The 18,289-nt window shown below is 44.1% G+C and overlaps 2 protein-coding genes across 7 annotated transcripts; both read left to right on the forward strand.

Moving 5' to 3' along the window:
• Nucleotides 1-3,467: 3,467 nt before the first annotated feature.
• On the forward strand, nucleotides 3,468-9,156 carry LOC311122210 (uncharacterized protein). Of its 6 annotated transcripts, XR_014612398.1 has the most exons (5): nucleotides 3,473-3,745; nucleotides 3,872-3,929; nucleotides 5,863-7,233; nucleotides 7,985-8,111; nucleotides 8,415-9,156. XR_014612398.1 is itself a non-coding variant. In XM_084196598.1 (3 exons), exons 2-3 carry the CDS (start codon nucleotides 4,428-4,430, stop codon nucleotides 7,053-7,055), a joined length of 1,230 nt encoding a protein of 409 aa, XP_084052724.1. In that variant the 5' UTR covers nucleotides 3,468-3,745; nucleotides 4,392-4,427; the 3' UTR covers nucleotides 7,056-9,139. The 6 variants fall into 6 exon arrangements, 4 of the variants coding, with proteins under 4 accessions (XP_084052724.1, XP_084052726.1, XP_084052723.1 ...); XR_014612399.1 differs by lacking the exon at nucleotides 3,872-3,929; XM_084196598.1 differs by lacking the exon at nucleotides 3,872-3,929 and adding an exon at nucleotides 4,392-4,464 and having other exon boundaries at nucleotides 3,468-3,745; nucleotides 5,863-9,139.
• A 1,514-nt stretch (nucleotides 9,157-10,670) lies between these two features.
• Nucleotides 10,671-14,267, forward strand: LOC311122211 (uncharacterized protein; the record flags this gene model as incomplete). Its single annotated transcript, XM_084196601.1, has 2 exons — nucleotides 10,671-10,836; nucleotides 12,827-14,267. The coding sequence occupies 2 exons, from the start codon at nucleotides 10,671-10,673 to the stop codon at nucleotides 14,200-14,202; spliced, it is 1,542 nt and encodes a 513-aa protein (XP_084052727.1). The 3' UTR covers nucleotides 14,203-14,267.
• Between the last annotated feature and the right edge of the window lie 4,022 nt (nucleotides 14,268-18,289).

Genomic DNA, 18,289 nt, shown 5'->3' on the forward strand with positions numbered 1-18,289 from the left:
AAGCCCATGACTCAAATCCAAAGTAAATTAAGCAATCTTTATTTTCACGGCCGGAGAGGTTCACAAACTCAATACAAGCTTGATGAAAACTCTGAAAAGGGCGTACTAAAGTCATGGAAACTAGGGCTGAAGACTTCAGTCCTTCTGTTGACACTCAAACAGTTAGCGTCATGCTACAGTCACACACACGCACGCGTAATAGTGTTGCTTCCGTCCTTCACCCCAACCTGGGCTCGAACCAGGGATCCTCTGAACACATCAACAACTGCCTCTCACAAAGCATCGTTCCCTCCACAAAAGCCACGGCCCGTGCAGAGTAAGGGAAACAACTACTTCAATATCAGAGCGAGTAACGTCACCAATTGAAACGCTACTAGCGCGCACCGCTAACTAGCCAGCCATTTCACACCGGTTACACCACTCCCCTTTGACCTCCTCCTCTGCAGCAACCCCAGAAGCTGGCAGAGCCCAACTGAGTGATCCGGGTCAACAGCATCAATGTAAAGCCTCGTTCACATTACCCATAAACAGGACCGGTCCTTTCCGTTCTGCAGCCATAGGTGAGACCAAAAAACTAGAATATTCCCAGTAAGCAAAATGACGTTGAAAAGACGTCTAAAATATGTATTTTCTGGACGTTGAAATCAGGTTCATTTTCGGTTCTGAATGAAAGTTGAAAATACTTATTTTCCTGATGTTGAAAATACGTATTTTACAGACATTGAAAAGGCATCTTTTTCCGGACGTTGAAATCAGGCTCATTTTTGGTTCTGACTGAAAGTTGAAAATAAGTAATTTATAGACGTCTATGTTTGGGCCAAATCAAGGTTGGTCCAGACCGGACAAAATCTGAACCAAACATAGACGTCTATGATTGGTTCATATTTGGTCTGGAACGGACCAAAAATCTATGTCCATGGGTGTGGAAATCAAGGTCTGCACCAAAAAAAGACAGCCAAAAGGTTTCGCCGTCGGTCCGTGCTTACTGAGGTGTAGTCTACAGTGTTGTCTGAAATTGAATTTAAAAGAGATTTTACTGCAGAAGAGTTACAAGATGTTTTGAATGATTGTGTCCCGTCCTCCCAGGCTACTGGCCTGGAGTAGGATCAAACAGGGCCAAAGTAGTGGAATAGTGGTTAGGTTGTTAATTGGTGCAGGGTTAGTTGGTAGGGCAATTTTTTCACAAACTGTAATGATTTCATACTACAAAATAGTAGGCTGATACACAGCCAATACAGTAGGTGGTGACACGCACCTATAATATGTGTTTGCGGACCGCCATAATACCAAAGAAGAAGAAGACTGCTTTATGGGATCGCTAGCAACTTGTAAACAATTACCCACTTCTATAAGTGAGTACTATTTTAATAGTAATGCTAAATAATAGACAGTTATGACTGTTGCCTCCCATTTAAGTTTATTGTGATGGTAATGACATTTGTTTTTTATGATAATTATTAGGTGGAGTTTGCTAGCTACAGTATAGACGATGTGTATTATTTAACATTACTATTAAAATAGTACTCACATATAGGAATGGGTAATTGTTTACAAGTTGCTAGCTATCCCATAAAGCCATCTTCTTCTGTGGTTTGGTAACATCCTGTTCTTCGACGGACTCTAGCTGGACTGAAGATGATGCAAAGTTTGGAAAATGTCATTGTATGCGGCGTCCATCTCGCAATGGAGCCTTCAACCTCAAGGGGGTGTTGCGTTTTCACTCCATTGTGGACGTCCCCATTGAAATGCATGACATCTGGCACAAGGTAACAGAGTGCTTATGGGTAAAAGGCTCTACATGGTCAATCCGATATCTGCGAGTGGCCGTACAGCATTTACTGTGATATGGCCTCTGCAGAAGTCAGGGCAATTATACTACTTGTGCTTCACTGAGCAGAGCTGTTGGGAAGGAAGTTGTCAAGGAAGTGAGTTTGTGTTTATACAGGACCTCCCGCCCCCACCTACCATCAACCAAACATGTTAATGCGGAGTTATACGGAGGCACCGCAATTGCATCACACCATCCATACAGCACCTCCGACCACATTTTCGGATCAAGCATAAATTGGCTTTAATGTGAACAAGGCTTTAGTGTTGCTTGCGCTCCACAAAAGCAGCGTCTTTGCAGAGCAAGGGAAACAACTACTTCAAGGTCTCGGAGCGAGTGATGTCACTGATTGAAACACTACTAGCGTGCATGCTAACTAGCTGGCCGTTTCATGAACAACCTCTCACGGTCTCATGTCAGAATTAGACGTTCATCCATGTTTCTCAAACGTCAAATTTCAAAGTTGTTCCAAACGTCAAATTTCATTTGGAACAGCCGAAAGTTTGCATGTTCGAATCCAGCGATAGAAAGTTGTTTTAGATATTTTTGTTTTAAGCCTATCCCAAACCTTAACCAATCAGAGTTAATGTCTAACCTTAAGAATTTGCTGTTAATGCCTAAACTTAACCTTAAACACTTCGAAATTTGAGACACATGGATGAACGTCTAATTCGGACCTGCAACTGTGAGAGCTTTTTGTTACACAGATACAACCACCTATCCTTCTATGGCACATGCCAATCTCATTCCATGGAGGGCCGCTCCTCCATTATAATATAATAATAATATGCCATTTAGCAGACGCTTTTATCCAAAGCGACTTACAGTCACGCGTGCATACATTTTGTGTATGGGTGGTCCCAGGGATCGAACCCACTACCTTGGCGTTACAAGCGCCGTGCTCTACCAGCTGAGCTACAGAGGACCATTGTACTTGAGCGATGAATTAAGGTCACTAATTACTAAGGAACTCCCCACACCTGGTTGTCTAGTGCTTAATTGAAAGGAAAAACCAAAAACCTGCAGAACCTGGGCCCTCCATGGAATTAGTTTTACACCCCTGCCTATAGCATCGTAGCTATTCTTTATACCACAAGTCAACGCAGCTGTGGCTTTCAGGTACATTATTATTTTTAATTAAGTTATTTATAAGTGAAGTTTGATTTGATTCAAGTGATGATGTAATGATCAAACAGAGACATTGAAAATGTATGTTTTCCAGAAGATAGTGTTTTTTCAGCCTTATTTCAATAACATTCTTTATAATTGCTCTTGATAACTGCATTCTCTGGTTTAGTGCATGCTGGTCCATCAGTCACAAGCCATTGCAGTTTTGTCAATTCAGTTCATGAAATAAATGATGATCCTAGATCATCCCTATTACTTAATATAACTGTTTCATGTAGTTATCTATTTCCATCAGTGGAAGCTGGTGGGAGGAGCTATAGGAGGACAGGGTCATTGTAATGGCTGGAATGGAATCAATGGAACGGAGTCAAACATGTGGTTTCCAAATGTTTGATGTGTTTGATACCCGTTCCACCCGTCCTCCTATAGCTCCTCCCACCAGCATCCGCTCATTCCCATTATCATTGGTCTGTAGCGTGTAGTAAAAAAAACATCTCGCCACCCACTGACAAAAACAATGCGGAAGTAAATCTTTGCGCGGGTTTGTTTTGTTCGTGACCACCATTCTTTCCTAGTGGACGAAACCATACTAGCTGAATAGTCAACTCTCAGTCCACTGAAATATGTCTAAACTACAGTCGTTTCGTGCGTTCTTAAACGAGCGTTTAACAGCGGCTGCTGTGGAGATTTTTGGGGCAGTTGAGCAAACGGTAGTAGACTACCAGGAGGAGAATGATCGGCTACGGAGACTGCTGCGGATCACACCGGAGATAAATCGATGCAGAATAGGTTCGTATGGAGATCTACTGATGGCTAGATAGTTAGCAGTTCTGCTCAATAAATAAACTGTTTAGGGGTTTAGTGATCACCATTTCAAGATGTTTTATTAACTGCTACCACCGTTTCTAAACCCAGAGGCCCAACATCGTCAGACTTCCGGGAACGCTTGCGAAGCAAGATATGGCAGACCGGGGTATGAGAAGTCAATGAGAGAAGTGAAATATTTCTCCTTAGTTGTGCATTATCTCGATTTCTAAAGGCACAGCCTAGATTCAAACCAATGTTTTAAGCAGGTGAACATGTCATTAGTACAACCTCATGAAAGTGGCAAACTGACACTACTTTATATCAAAGGAGTGCCTAAGAGTTGACGGCTTGCACATGCGCAGTTCGGCGGGAGACGACTGACCTTATAAAGCCACACAGTGGAGGTGTCACAATACCCATAAAACATAGCAGTCAAACAGGAAAGGGGTTCCAATCGTTTTTCCACAACACATTTTTCCCATCGGGAATTTTAGAAACACTTAAAATAAGGGCTGTGTTTCATGTAGGCTTACCCTCGCGTGACGTTTTGATACCCATGTAAATATCTCTCGGACAAGGTGACTTAACAATATATTTGCCTGTATTTACACCCCAACAATGAAATTAGCTGCCAATGTGGTTATCATAAAGAACTACAAATGCCATGATGATCTGGAGGAGACTGACGAATCGAGGCAAAGGTAAGAATCTCTGGATTAAAAATGCTAGTTAAATGTAGTAATGAATAAATTGGCTACATTCCTTTAAATTGACAATTCTGTGAACCTGTCTTGTGCAAGTTGTAAGTTGACACAATACCTGTTAGCAAAGGTGTCAAGTAGAGATGACGTGCAGGGATTTGTAGTTTTGCATGATGTCTACTTTGATGCTAATTAGCATTTTCGAATCTGAGAGTAAATAGAGCCAAACATATTGATAAAAGTCACCTTGTCTGAGAGAGATTGATTTACATGATTATCAAAACGTCACGCAATGGTAAGCCTACATGAAACACAGCCCTTATTTTAAGTGTTTATCAAATCCCCTTTGGGAAAAATGAATGGTGGAAAAACAATTTGACCGCTAGGTTTTATGGGTATTATGACACCTCCACTGTGGGGCTCTGTAGGCAATCATTCTCCCCTGGGGTGTGTTCAGTTCGCTTGAACGTTTGCGACATTGCAGAACGCTTTGGACTGAACGACACGTTTTCCAGAAACGTTCTTGAATAGACTTTGAGATACGTTTCCTCCGTTCGGTGGGTGTGCTGGGGTGTGGCTTGAAGCAATGAGTGACATTTAAAGGGCATTTGAACCCACAGCCCAACCCCTCCCCGTTTTTCCAACTGGTCGCTCAGCACAGTTTCCGTTTAATTGAAAGTTCTATTACGTTTTCATGTACTGAATGCAGCCCTGGTTAGACCCGATGACGTGTTTCTGCGAATGAGCTTAGGTAGCTAACGTCGCCACGACATTGCCCTACAGGCGTAATCAGTTTCTACATATCTTCCTACCAAACTATCTTTGCTAATACCATACATGGATACAAACATTGTCACAAAACCAGGAAGTGATTAGAATTTATAAATTAACGTGTATACATTTTTTTGCGTTAGAAATAAATATCTATCTTCAGTTTATTGATAAGTAATTAAAAGTAGGTTATAGTTGTTCATGAATCTACTTAAATCTAGAGTCCTTAATTGAAACAATAATAAAGTGGGGTTACCCCGCCTCTGTTTTGGTAAAAAGGTGAGGGATGAGCCTGGAGAAATGTAACCACTCTCAAATTCATAGACAGAGCTATGGATGCAAGGACTGACCATCCATGATATCAACATTATGGTTGTAACCATGTTTTGAGGCTATATTTACATTGTTTACAAACATTGGAGTAAAACAAGCTTATATTTTGTGTTCTGTTGAGGGGCAACAGTTGACCTAAGCTCATGAGGCATTTATACATTATATTCTTCAAGTCAAAACATTTATGTAGCAACTAAGGATTCTAGTTTTAACTTCGAATTGACACCAACCCTGATGTCTTAAAGCTGTATATATATATATATATAAGCTCTGCTGCTCTCTCCTTTCCTCCAGACTCCCTGCAGCTCTCTCTCGCTGTCTCTGAAGAGGAGGTTCTCCCTGATCAGCAGCACTGTGAGCAGGAGTGGAGCCCCAGTCTGGGGCAGGAGAACCCAGAGTTTCCACAGATTAAAGAGGAACAAGAGGAACTCAGGACCACTCAGGAAGAAGAGCAGCTTCAAGGGCTTGAGGCTGATATCATAGAGTTCAAATTCACTCCTTCCTGTGTGAAAAGTGAATGTGATCAGGAGGACCCACTTCAGTCCTTGACTCTTCCCCAAACCCAGACTGTGGAGAACAGAGAGAGGGACCCTAAACAAGTGGATCTCACACCTTTTGTTACTGTGACCCACCTTAAGGGTCTCTACATTCCCTGTGACCCTCCAGGTAATCAAAACAATGCCTCCAGCCACAGCTCAGCTGTAAGCAGTGACCCAGTAGGACTTGACAGCAGCCCACCATTGGATCCCAGCCCATCATTGGGGGAACACTGTTTCAAACCCAGCACCATGTCTAGAAAAACTCACCGCTGCCGTGACTGTGGTGAAATGTTTGTTCTGAAAACGGACTTGCAGAGGCATGTGACTCTCCCCATGCAGAGACCCAATGAATGCCGCTTCTGCAAAAAACGCTACAACTCCACCTGTAAACTGAAGGCCCATGTCCGACTCTGTCGCGGTAGGAAACCCTGCACCTGCCCTATTTGTAGCAAGACCGTCAAACTCAAAGGAGATCTGTCCAAGCACATGAGGATTCACACAGGGGAGAAATCATTCAGTTGTGGTTACTGTGGGAAGCACTTCAATCGCAAGGGGAACCTAACCGATCATATTCCGATTCACACAGGAGAGAAAGCATTTAGCTGTGGTGACTGCGGGAAAAGATTCAGTCAGAAGGGGACCCTAAGGAAGCATAAACTGACTCACAGAGGAGAGAAACCATTTATCTGTGGAGACTGTGGGAAAAGCTTCTATCAGAAGGGGGACCTAAGTAGGCATATACGGACTCACACAGGAGAGAAACTCTTTATCTGTGGTGATTGTGGGAAAAGCTTCAATTTGAAGGGGAACCTAAAGAAGCATGAACTGACTCACACAGAAGATAAACCATTTAGCTGTGATGACTGTGGGAAAAGCTTCAATCACAAGTCTAACTTACTGACGCATGTGAAAAACATCCACAAAGGAGGAAAACAGGATGAAAACTGAAAGAAATAAAAATTAGGACAAAGATATATTTAGTCACAAGATGAGAATAAAAAGGCAGGATGTGGACAATACTCTGAGTACACGCTCATAGACTCACATCCAGTGGTTGGTGGAGGATGATAAGATGATACCTCTCCCAGGGACCTGCTCTCCATGCTTCAGGATGATAGTTTCTCTGGTCCCTGATCTGTTCTATTCATAAACTGCTGTTTCTCTCCACAGGTGCTCTCTGCTACTCTCTGGTCTACATGGAGGGCCTATCTACTTTACATCTGTCTGGAGGGGGAGATAGAGATCACAGAATGAGGTTTCTAGTCTCCCAACACTCTCAGAGGCTTTTTAGAGGAAAATACTGCCTTTTCAGGTCATGTCACAAGTCTGACAGTGGCACTTCTAATGAACTCGGTGCTGACACTTTTCCTTTCTAACCACTAGATGGCACTGTTGGAGATGTGATCCCTATCACAGTGTCTGTTTTAAACACTGTGTTCTTGCCCATTTACTAAACCCTGTCTTAGTTACCCATTACTAAACACATTTAAACAACACACACACACACTGTATTACAGCTACACAGGACCATGCTAAACTGAACCAGACATGACTGACCTGTCTTGGACTGGACTGACCATAAGGGGATGTTATAGAATAGATGGTGTGTACTGTGGGGTCAGAGGTGACTGTAAATCAGGATTAGGTTCACAACACCAGGAGGATCAAAGTAAACAGGTGTGTGTTATCCAGATTTATCCCAATGTGGAGGAGTGGGACTTTAACTGTATGCATTGATCTACTACAATAGAAAGAGGTGTAGATGATATATCTGCTTAAATGCTCCCCAAAGGAGGACATCTTTTCATTCTATACATACAGACTTCTAGACTAATGAATGTTGAATAGATCAAACTAAACCCATGTTTGCTCCTCAGTGTCCCTCTGCTTAAGAGGTGTCTGCATGACATCCTACTATAGCAAAAGGAGATCGGCTAGCTGGCCAGTGAAGTGGATCTATTACACTAACAAGGATCCTTTCAGTAGGCTACAACAACATGAGAAGTGAGAATGGGAATTGTATTTCTAATCTCTATCCCTCCCTGTGTGTAGCGAGTTTAGAAAGGGTGAGTGGAACAGAGTTAAAAATGTACCGTAAACTCACTCCACAGCAAGCTTGAAATGTCACCGCTGGAGCTATCAAGATTAGATATTAGATATTTCTCCATAGCTCAACAAGTTGGTACATTGTCAAGGAGTTAGGTCACGTGTGTTTGCGAGCAGAGGATCACTTGTTCGAGCCCGATATACGGACAGTGGAGGAAGCTATACTGTTAACAGAACACTGATGTCCATTTCACTCAACAGGATACTAGGAGATGTAGGAGAGAGAAACAGGAGAGTGTACAAGTGAATGCTGAGAGGGCACTGTTGTGACTATCTCTCTGCTGTGCTACTTTGTCCTGTTGTGAGACTGTCTGGCAACATATTGTCATCAATACTTTACTCGCAACTAAACAAACGACCCAAGTGGTGGTGACGGAGAGTAGAAGAGTGTCTTCTCTTTTCAATCCTCTCTCTCTCTGAGAACTGATACCAATTACACATATCAGTCGCTAGGTGGCAGCACTTCACTGTTCCAATCAGAATGCATGGAGCCTTGGAATGAATACTACCTTTGAAGAAACTGAAATATCCATGGATGAATGTAATGTAATTCTGTAATGACGTGGGTTAGTTATTGCAGCACTCACATTACTACTGACTTTTCTGTTGTGATACGCATCATAATTTTCTGTTGTGACACACTTCATCATTGTGTTGTCCTTGTTCTGTTTTAGCTCTTTACACCTCTGTGGATGATAAGCCTGGTACATAAGTCATGGAAACAGGACTGAAGTCTGTTGACACTCAAAGTTAGCGTCACATACACACACCTGTCCCACTACATTAACAGACCTATGCTTTATACAACCAGACAACCCAGCTGCGGATTTCAGAAAAATTATTAATATATATTTTTAAACGTTCTATGTAATAAAGTTGATTTGATTCAAATGATGTTATAGTCAGAGACATTGAAAATATATGCTTTCCAGAAAACATCTCCTTCCATTTGTTCGAGAGTATTTATCATCCATTTTGTCCTAATGCTGCTCAAGTAATGATCTACAGTCGACTCCTGATAAGTGCATTTTGTACATGTGCAAACTCTGTTTTAAGTGCATTACAGTGTTTTTTCAGCCCCCTTTCAATCTTTATAATTTATTTTGATAACTGCGTTCTTCGGTTTAGTGCATGCTGTCCCAACAGTCCCAAGCTGTTGCGGGTCTTTCAATTAAATTCATGCAATAAATTATCATCCTAGATCACTCTATTATTTAATATAACTGTTGTGCCCTTGAGCAAGGCACTTAACTCTAATTGCTCCTGTAAATCTCTCTGGATAAGAGCGTCTGCTAAATCAAATGTTTCGTGTTTCCCAATATGTAATTCTCTGTTTTCATCTGTAGCGTGTAGTAAAAACCCCATCCACATGGGGGCACTGCTGTGTGTTTATGGGCTTGTCACCCGCTTCTACAAAAAAAAAAAAAAAAAAAAAAAAGACAATATGGAAGGAAAACTTGGAGCTTGTTTGTGACCACCATTCTTAGCTGACCAACTGAAGGGGAAGATTCCCGGTGTTTGGTGCGACGCAGACAGGGTGGCATGAGTGGAGAAACAGAAGAATCATTGTCTGTTATTTTGAGTATTGATGTTGAGTCTTTGCCCGACAAAGTGATGTTAGGATATATAAGTTATCCTGTACGAACTTTTGTGCCGAATCGTTGTTACACGTCAAGCTTATGGGCTTGTGTCAGCAGTGTGTAGGAGGGAGGTTCCTGGGTGTGAGAAGTGTGCAGAAGGGCATGAGACAAAGGAATGTGTCGCATTGGGGAAAGTAGTGGTATGTGTTAATTGTAGGGGTGCCCATGGGGCTGGGGATCAGAAAGGTCCCGGGCAAGAGAGGCAGGTTGAGGTTTCCAGGGTTAGAGTAGTGCAAAAGTTGTCATATGCTGAGGCAGTGAAGAAAGTAGAGGAAGATGGGTCAAGGGGGAGGGATCCTGAGAGGAGTGGTGTGGGTAGTAGATCTGTACTAGTACAGAGGGATAAACCAACAAGTGATATGTTTCAGTAAGATTGGATTTTTGGCATTTATAGCAATGGTTATCAACTGTACGGCAGGGATGGAACGTAAGTCGCAGAAAATAGAGGTTGTGGTGGCAGCTGCAGAGAGGAGAGTTACAGGGTGTGTTAAGTGGTGGTGTCCCATCCTTTCAGGCTGTTGGCCTGAAGTAGGACTAAATTGATTTAAATAGTGGAGTATGGTATTTATTATTGTTTTTGTGAGTGTAGTGTTAGATGGTAGGGTATTTGTTGTATTATTATTATATATATATATATATATTTTTTAAAGCAAAGTATAAGGGAGATATACTCCAGTCTAGTAGGTGGCGGTAATGCAACATTTATTGGATGCCAACCGCCGTTAAACCTCATCAAAGAAGAAGAGGACCACCACCATTCTTTCCTCGTGGACTGAAGCCATACTAGCTGAATACCCAACTCTCAGTACACTGAAACATGTCTAAACTACAGTCGTTTCGTGTGTTTTTAAATGAGCGTTTAACGGCAGCTGCTCTGGAGGTTTTTGGGGCAGTTGAGCAAACGGTAGTGGAGTACCAGGAGGAGAATGATCGGCTTCGGAGGTTGCTGAGGATCACACCGGAGATACAACTATGTAGAATAGGTTTGTATGTAGATGTACTGCTAGTTAGATAGCTACAATTCAACACCATAAATAAACTGTTTAGGCTTTCAGTGTTCACCATTTCAAGATGTTTTATTAACTATACCGTACATGAATGAAAACATTGTCACGAAAACAAGGTGATTTGAATATAGAATTAAAAATGGAAAAACGTATTATCTTAAGTTTATTGGGATTGAAAAAATCTTCTATTTAAATAATTGAATTAGAATTCTCGTTCACTTCATGAATTGACTTACTTAAATTCTAATTGACCCCAACCTTGCCTTATACATCCGACTTTGTTACCTCGCTGATGACAGTCTGAGACTATCCTATAGTTACGAGCTCTACAAGCCAGAATGTTGAATAAAATGTACTGTTAATTTGAACTCTACCGGTTGTCTGCGGTTGGTCCTTATGACTCGTTTTGAAATTTTACACAAAATATCCACAAGAAAATATTATTAAACCGACTTTTCAAAACGCTGGGGTGTTCAGTTCGATGTAATGTTTGATGCGTTTGAACAGTTTGTACTGAATGACACGTTTCCCCAAAACCTTCAATGTTCTTGAACAGACTGAGGTTTGTTTGGTGGGTGTAGCTTTAAGCAATGAAGGGATTCGATTATCTGTCCTGGGTTGCTCAGGTGGGAGGAGTGAACTGCGTGAAAAAGCGGTGAGGGAGGAGCGCCCTTCTCAAATCAAACAGTATCTGCGCTGCTCGGTCATGTTGTCAAGGCAGACTGGTGCATTGTTCAGAAACATACATCTCTATTTCATAAAATAAATGTTTGCATTTTCAAACTAGTTTTCATTGGGAATGCAGCGTTTTTATCCAAAGCAGTTTTTTTTGTTGCATGTGAAAACACCGAATCCTACTTCACTTTTGTTTTGAGCCGACTTCGCCTTTGTCCAGAAATGTAAACCCGGTGCAAACTACGCTACTTGGGAGCACGGGCCAGCTTAATAGAATCCCCTCGTTTGTCTGGCCCAGGTTGCCCCGATGGTAGGGGTTTGCGCTTGGTGAAAAATGAGGGAGTTCTAATAACCTGAGCCGTGGGGCACCGTGCTATGGCCTATGATATGAACGGGCAAAAACGGTGAGGGAGGAGCGCCCTTGTCAAATCGAACAGAAATCTGCGCCACTTGGTCATGATGTCAACAAGGTAGAATGTTGCATCCTAAAGAAACAACATCTCTTTTCCATGAAATATATGTTCAGACTAGTTTTCATTGGGAAGCCCGACGGTCATTGGGAAGTCCAACAGTGTTTAAATCCAAAGCAATCACGTTTGCATGTGATAACATGGGTTCCTACTCATTACTCCACCTGCTTAACCTACATAACCATTTAGTTTTGAGTCGACTTCGCCATCCGTGAGAGCAGGTCACCTGGCTCCCACCCTGGAGGCAGCCGGTTCCAAAACAGATGCAATGGGTAACTTTACCAAACAGTTAAGTGATTATCAATTAAGAGCAGGCGATTTAAGTATGCCTAATAGTAAAATGTGTTTTGATGAATGAGATGACAATCATATCAAAAGTAATGTGAGCATTGCATTGTGAAAACGGTCCTGTGTGGCTCAGTTGGTAAAGTTCTAGATTAAACGCTAAATTTGTTGAAAAAGTGATTGTATAATTTTGTGTTGTACTTAGTCAATTGAAAATGTGCTTAGAGTTTTGAAACAACTGCCTTTTTGATTATCTGTTTTGTACTCAGAGTTGTGAACATTCAACACATACTGTACTTGTGACTATTGCACTAAAGTCAAAAAACTAAAATACAGTAATACTTTCCTGTGGATATTTTGTCTCAAATTTCCAATGGCATTCAGACTAAATCAGCGGACAACAGGTAGAGTAAGGTCAAATTAAGTTTATTGAACATTCTGATTTAAGTCTACACTCGGAATCAGGAGAGGCTAACCCCAACCCTGATGTCTTAAAGCTGTATAGATAACCTCTGCTCCTCTCTCCTTTCCTCCAGACTCCCTGCAGCTCTCTCTCGCTGTCTCTGAAGAGGAGGTTCTCCCTGATCAGCAGCACTGTGAGCAGGAGTGGAGCCCCAGTCTGGGGCAGGAGAACCCAGAGCTTCCACAGATTAAAGAGGAACAGGAGGAACTCAGGACCACTCAGGAAGAAGAGCAGCTTCAAGGGCTGGAGGCTGATATCAAATTCACTCCTTCCTGTATGAAAAGTGAATGTGATCAGGAGGACCCACTTCAGCCCTTGACTCTTCCCCAAACCCAGACTGTGGAGAACAGAGAGAGGGACCCTAAACAAGTGGATCTCACACCTTTTGTTACTGTGACCCACCTTAAGGGTCTCTACATTCCCTGTCACCCTCCAGATAATCAAAACAATGCCTCCAGCCACAGCTCAGCTGTAAGCAGTGACCCAGTAGGACTTGACAGCAGCCCACCATTGGATCCCAGCCCATCATTGAATCCAAACCCATCAATGGAGGAACACTGTTCCAAACCCAGTACCACGTCTAGAAAACCTCACCGCTGCCGTGACTGTGGCGAAATGTTTACTCTGAAAGCTGACCTGCAGAGGCATGTGACTCTCTACAAGAAGAGACTCTGCGAATGCCGCTTCTGCAGAAAAAGCTGCAACTCCACCTGTAAACTAAAGGCCCATGTCCGCCTCTGTCACAGTGGCAAACCCTGCACCTGCCCTGTTTGTGGCAAGACCTTCAAACTCAAAGGGGATCTGTCCAAGCACATGAGGATTCACACAGGAGTGGGAGAGAAACCATTTAGCTGTGGTGACTGTGGGAAAAGCTTCAATCAGAAGGGGAACCTAAGGAACCATAAACTGACTCACACAGGAGAGAAACCATTTAGCTGTGGAGACTGTGGGAAAAGCTTCAATCAGAAGGGGAACCTAAGGAACCATAAACGGACTCACACAGGAGAGAAACCATTTATCTGTGGTGACTGTGGGAAAAGCTTCAATCAGAAGGGGAACCTAAGGAACCATAAACTGACTCACACAGGAGAGAAACCATTTAGCTGTGGTGACTGTGGGAAAAGCTTCAATCAGAAGGGGAACCTAAGGAACCATAAACGGACTCACACAGGAGAGAAACCATTTATCTGTGGTGACTGTGGGAAAAGCTTCACTCAGAAGGGGAACCTAAGGAACCATAAACGGACTCACACAGGAGAGAAACCATTTATCTGTGGAGACTGTGGGAAAAGCTTCAATCAGAAGGGGTCCCTAAAGAAGCATTCACTTACTCACACAGGAGATAAATCATTTATCTGTGGTGACTGTGGGAAAAGCTTCACTCAAAAGTCTAACTTACTGATCCATGTGAAAAACATCCACAAAGGAGGAAAACAGGATGAAACATGAAAGAAAGAAAATTAGGACAAAGATCTATTTAGTCACAAGATGAGAATAAAAAGGCAGGATGTGGACAATACTCTGAGTACATGCTCATAGATAGCTGGAATAAGTCAATGAGTCATATCAACTGATGACTAAAATAGCAGCGCAGATGGCACTATTTTGTTAAGTGCAGAGATGTATTGTAGGTAATGAATGTGTAGGGGACAACCATGCAGAGGTTGTGAGTTCAAATCCCAGGTGGAGTCATATTGAAATGTCTATACTAAGGGATCATGTCAAATGTAATCATATTGTCACCTGGGATTTGAACTGACAACCTCTGGATTTGGGATATGCTGGTCTTTCTGCTGCACCACTAAATCTGTAGAATTTCAGAAGTCCCTGCACATTCATTACCTATAATACAGTACCAGATACAAGTTTGGACACACCTACTCATTCCACGGTTTTTCTTTCTTTTGACTATACATTGTAGAATAATAGTGAAGACATCAAAACTATGAAATAACACATATGGAATCATGTAGTAACCAAAAAAAGTGTTAAACAAATCAACATTATTTGAGATTTGAGATTCTTCAAATAGCCACCCTTTGCCTTGATGACAGCTTTGCACACTCTTGGCATTCTCTCAACCAGCTTCATGAGGTAGTCACTTGGAATGCATTTCAATTAACAGGTGTGTCTGTTAAAAGTTAATTTGTGGAATTTATTTCCTTAATGCGTTTGAGCCAATCAGTTGTGTTGTGACAAGGTAGGGGTGGTATACAGAAGATAGCCCTATTTGGTAAAAGACCAAGTCCATATTATGTCAAGAACAGCTCAAATAAGCAAAGAGAAACAACACAGAAGTCGCGAAAGAGCGATGGGACAAGGACATCCCGGCCGGCCAAACCCTTGATGGGCTTGGCAACAGTAACAAGGTATGATGTGTAATGAAACTAAGGTGCGCAGGCCCTGGGTAAACCATTTTTTTGTGGGTGTAAAACACTATAGCTGTGTTCGAATAGTCCTAACTGCACAAACCTTACTATTTGTGACGTAAATTCAGTATGTAGTATGCTTATTGGTCATAGTATGGATATAGTTAGTATGCCAAAAGTTCCATGATGTCTTATTAAATTCGCCAAAATACGAAGTATACAAGCAGTGGACACTATTTCAGTGCTTTTAGGGCCCATAATGCAATTCTTCAGAAAATGGGCGTGGCTTCACAACGTTTTCAGATTTGAAGAAAATGGCATTGCTTACATTTATAATGGTGGGCGAGTAGAATGGTCAGTGAGGTGTTCTCTCATTTGTGTCTGGAAATAGTTAGACAGATAGCTTGGGCTTGGCTGCCGATGTGAGGTCAGTATGCTCGGATCAACCCTACTCCTCGGCCAGAGCGTCTAGTGACGCGCTCCAAAAGCCGAAATGCTCAGAATTTACGAACGGACAATCAGACAAGCTCTGGATTTACGAACGCCCAGAGCCCACTCTGAGCGCACTCTGGCACTCCAGATTGAATTTACGAACACACCCGAAATCGTAAAATGTCTAGCTAGTCATTTGTTATGCTAACAAGCTAGCAAGAGCATCAACTTCCGGTAGACAGGCGAAGAGCTAGTATGCGCAACTGAAAGGATACCGTTCGTTTACAGTATATGAAATTAACTAATAGTATGTAGTATATACTCATTAAGTACGTAGTATACAGTATGTTTGTCTTTTGGCAATGCTAGGGACAGCCACCCACACACACACAAACAGTGCTTTTAACATAAGCTGTGTTCAAATACCCATACTAAGAGCTGTGACTGGATCAGTGGTTCACCAATCAGGGACTTGATGGGCTTGGCAAAAGTAACAAGGGGTTATGTGTAATGAAGCTAATGTGCGCGTGCCCAGGGTAAACCATTTTTGAGGGGCGGGGGTGGGGGGAAGAACGTTTATTTCCAAACATCTGGTGACGTCCCCGGGACAAACCGGGAACTAGACACAAACCTCCAGGGGACCATGACACAACGTCCCAATAACCTTCAGGGACCATGACACAACATCCCAAGAAAGTTCTAAAAACGTCCTCGGGACCAACCGGGAACTAGACAAAACCTCCAGGGGACCATGACACAACGTCCTGAGGACTTTAGGCGACCATTGTGTGACGTCCCGGGAGATCCTATGTGACGAGGTGTGAATGAAGGAGTCAGGCGCAGGAGGTAAAATACCGAAGTCCAGAGTTTATTCTGTTTACATAAATCAAACGCCCAAAGCGTCAAACCAAACTATTACAAGGGAAAACATCCACCTTGGCATAAACACAGTGAATAGTAGCTCAACCGAGCTGCACGCTCTCACAACAAACAATCACTCACAAAGACAAGGGGAACAGAGGGAACACTTATACACATACTAATTAGGGGAATGAGCACCAGGTGTGTGTGATCGGCAGTAGCTAGTACTCCGGTGACGACGAACGCCGAAGCCTGCCCGAACCAGGAGGGGGGGCAGCCTTGGCGGAAGTCGTGACAGTAACCCCCTCTCCCCCGACGCGCGGCTCCAGCAGTGCGCCGACCCCGGCCTCGGGGACGGCCAGGAGGACGCGGAGCAGGGCGAGTCAGATGGCGACGGTGGAAATCCCTCAACAGGGAGGGATCGAGGATGTCCCGCCTTGGGACCCAGCACCGTTCCTCCGGACCGTACCCCTCCCACTCCACGAGATACTGAAGGCCCCCCACCCGGCGCCTCGAATCCAGGATGGAACGGACCAAGTACGCCGGAGCCCCCTCAATGTCCAGAGGAGGTGGAAGAACCTCCCGCACCTCAGACTCCTGGAGCGGACCAGCTACCACCAGCCTGAGGAGAGACACATGAAACGAGGGGTTAATACGGTAATCAGGGGGGGAGTAACAACCTGTATGTCACCTCGTTTATTCTCCTCAGGACTTTAAACGGCCCCACAAACCGCGGGCTCAGCTTCCGGCAGGGCAGGCGGAGAGGCAGATTCCGGGTCGAGAGCCAGACCCGATCCCCCGGTACGAACACCGGGGCCTCCCTGTGGTGGCGGTCAGCGTTGGCCTTCTGACGACGCACTGGAGGCGAACGTGGGCAGCGTCCCAAGTCTCCTCCGCGCGCCGAAACCAGTCATCCACCGCAGGAGCCTCGGTCTGGCTCTGGTGCCACGGTGCCAGGACCGGTTGGTAACCTAAAACACATTGGAAGGGTGTTAGGTTAGTGGAGGAGTGGCGGAGAGAGTTCTGAGCATATTCTGCCCATGGCAGGAACACCAACCACTCCCCCGGCCAGTCCTGACAGTCGGTCCGCAGGAACCTACCCACATCTTGATTCACCCTTTCCACCTGCCCATTACTCTCAGGGTGAAATCCAGAGGTCTGGTAAAGGTTGTAGCTTACCCGCTGGGAGGTGCCTAGGTACCTTACTCTGGGCGCACACAGAGCATGAGGAAACATACACCCTCACGTCCTTAGCCAAGGTAGGCCACCAGTAATTCTCGGTCAGGCAGCGCATTGTACGACCCATACCTGGATGACCAGAGGAGGGTGACGTGTGTGCCCAGTATATCAGACGATCACAGATAAGCGCAGGCACGTACTGCAGCCCAGCTGGACACAGCTGGACACTGCGGTGGAGATGGATCTGTGCGTAATGCCTGCGCTATATCTGCGTCCATCGCCCATACTACCGGCGCCACAATGCATGAGGCCGGGAGTATGGGGGTGTTGTCTCTGGGCCTCTCCTCTGTGTCATACAGCCGAGACAGTGCGTCTGCCTTCACGTTCTTCGTACCCGGAATGTATGAGAGTGTGAAATCAAACCGGGTGAAGAGGGCCCACCTGGCCTGGCGAGGATTCAGCCTCCTCGCTGCCCGAATGTACTCCAGGTTACGGTGGTCTGTCCAGATGAGGAAAGGGTGTTTCGCCCCCTCGAGACAATGTCTCCACACCGTCAAAGCTCGGACAACAGCCAGCAGCTCCCGATCACCAACGCCGTAGTTCTGCTCTGCCGAGCTGAGCTTCTTAGAAAATAAGGCACAGGGGCGGAGCTTGGGTGGCATGCCCGAGCATTGGCACCTCGGACGCATCCACCT

Source organism: Coregonus lavaretus (assembly GCF_964263955.1).
Source record: "Coregonus lavaretus genome assembly, contig: HAP1_SCAFFOLD_422, whole genome shotgun sequence".
Taxonomy (NCBI): Eukaryota; Metazoa; Chordata; class Actinopteri; order Salmoniformes; family Salmonidae; genus Coregonus; species Coregonus lavaretus.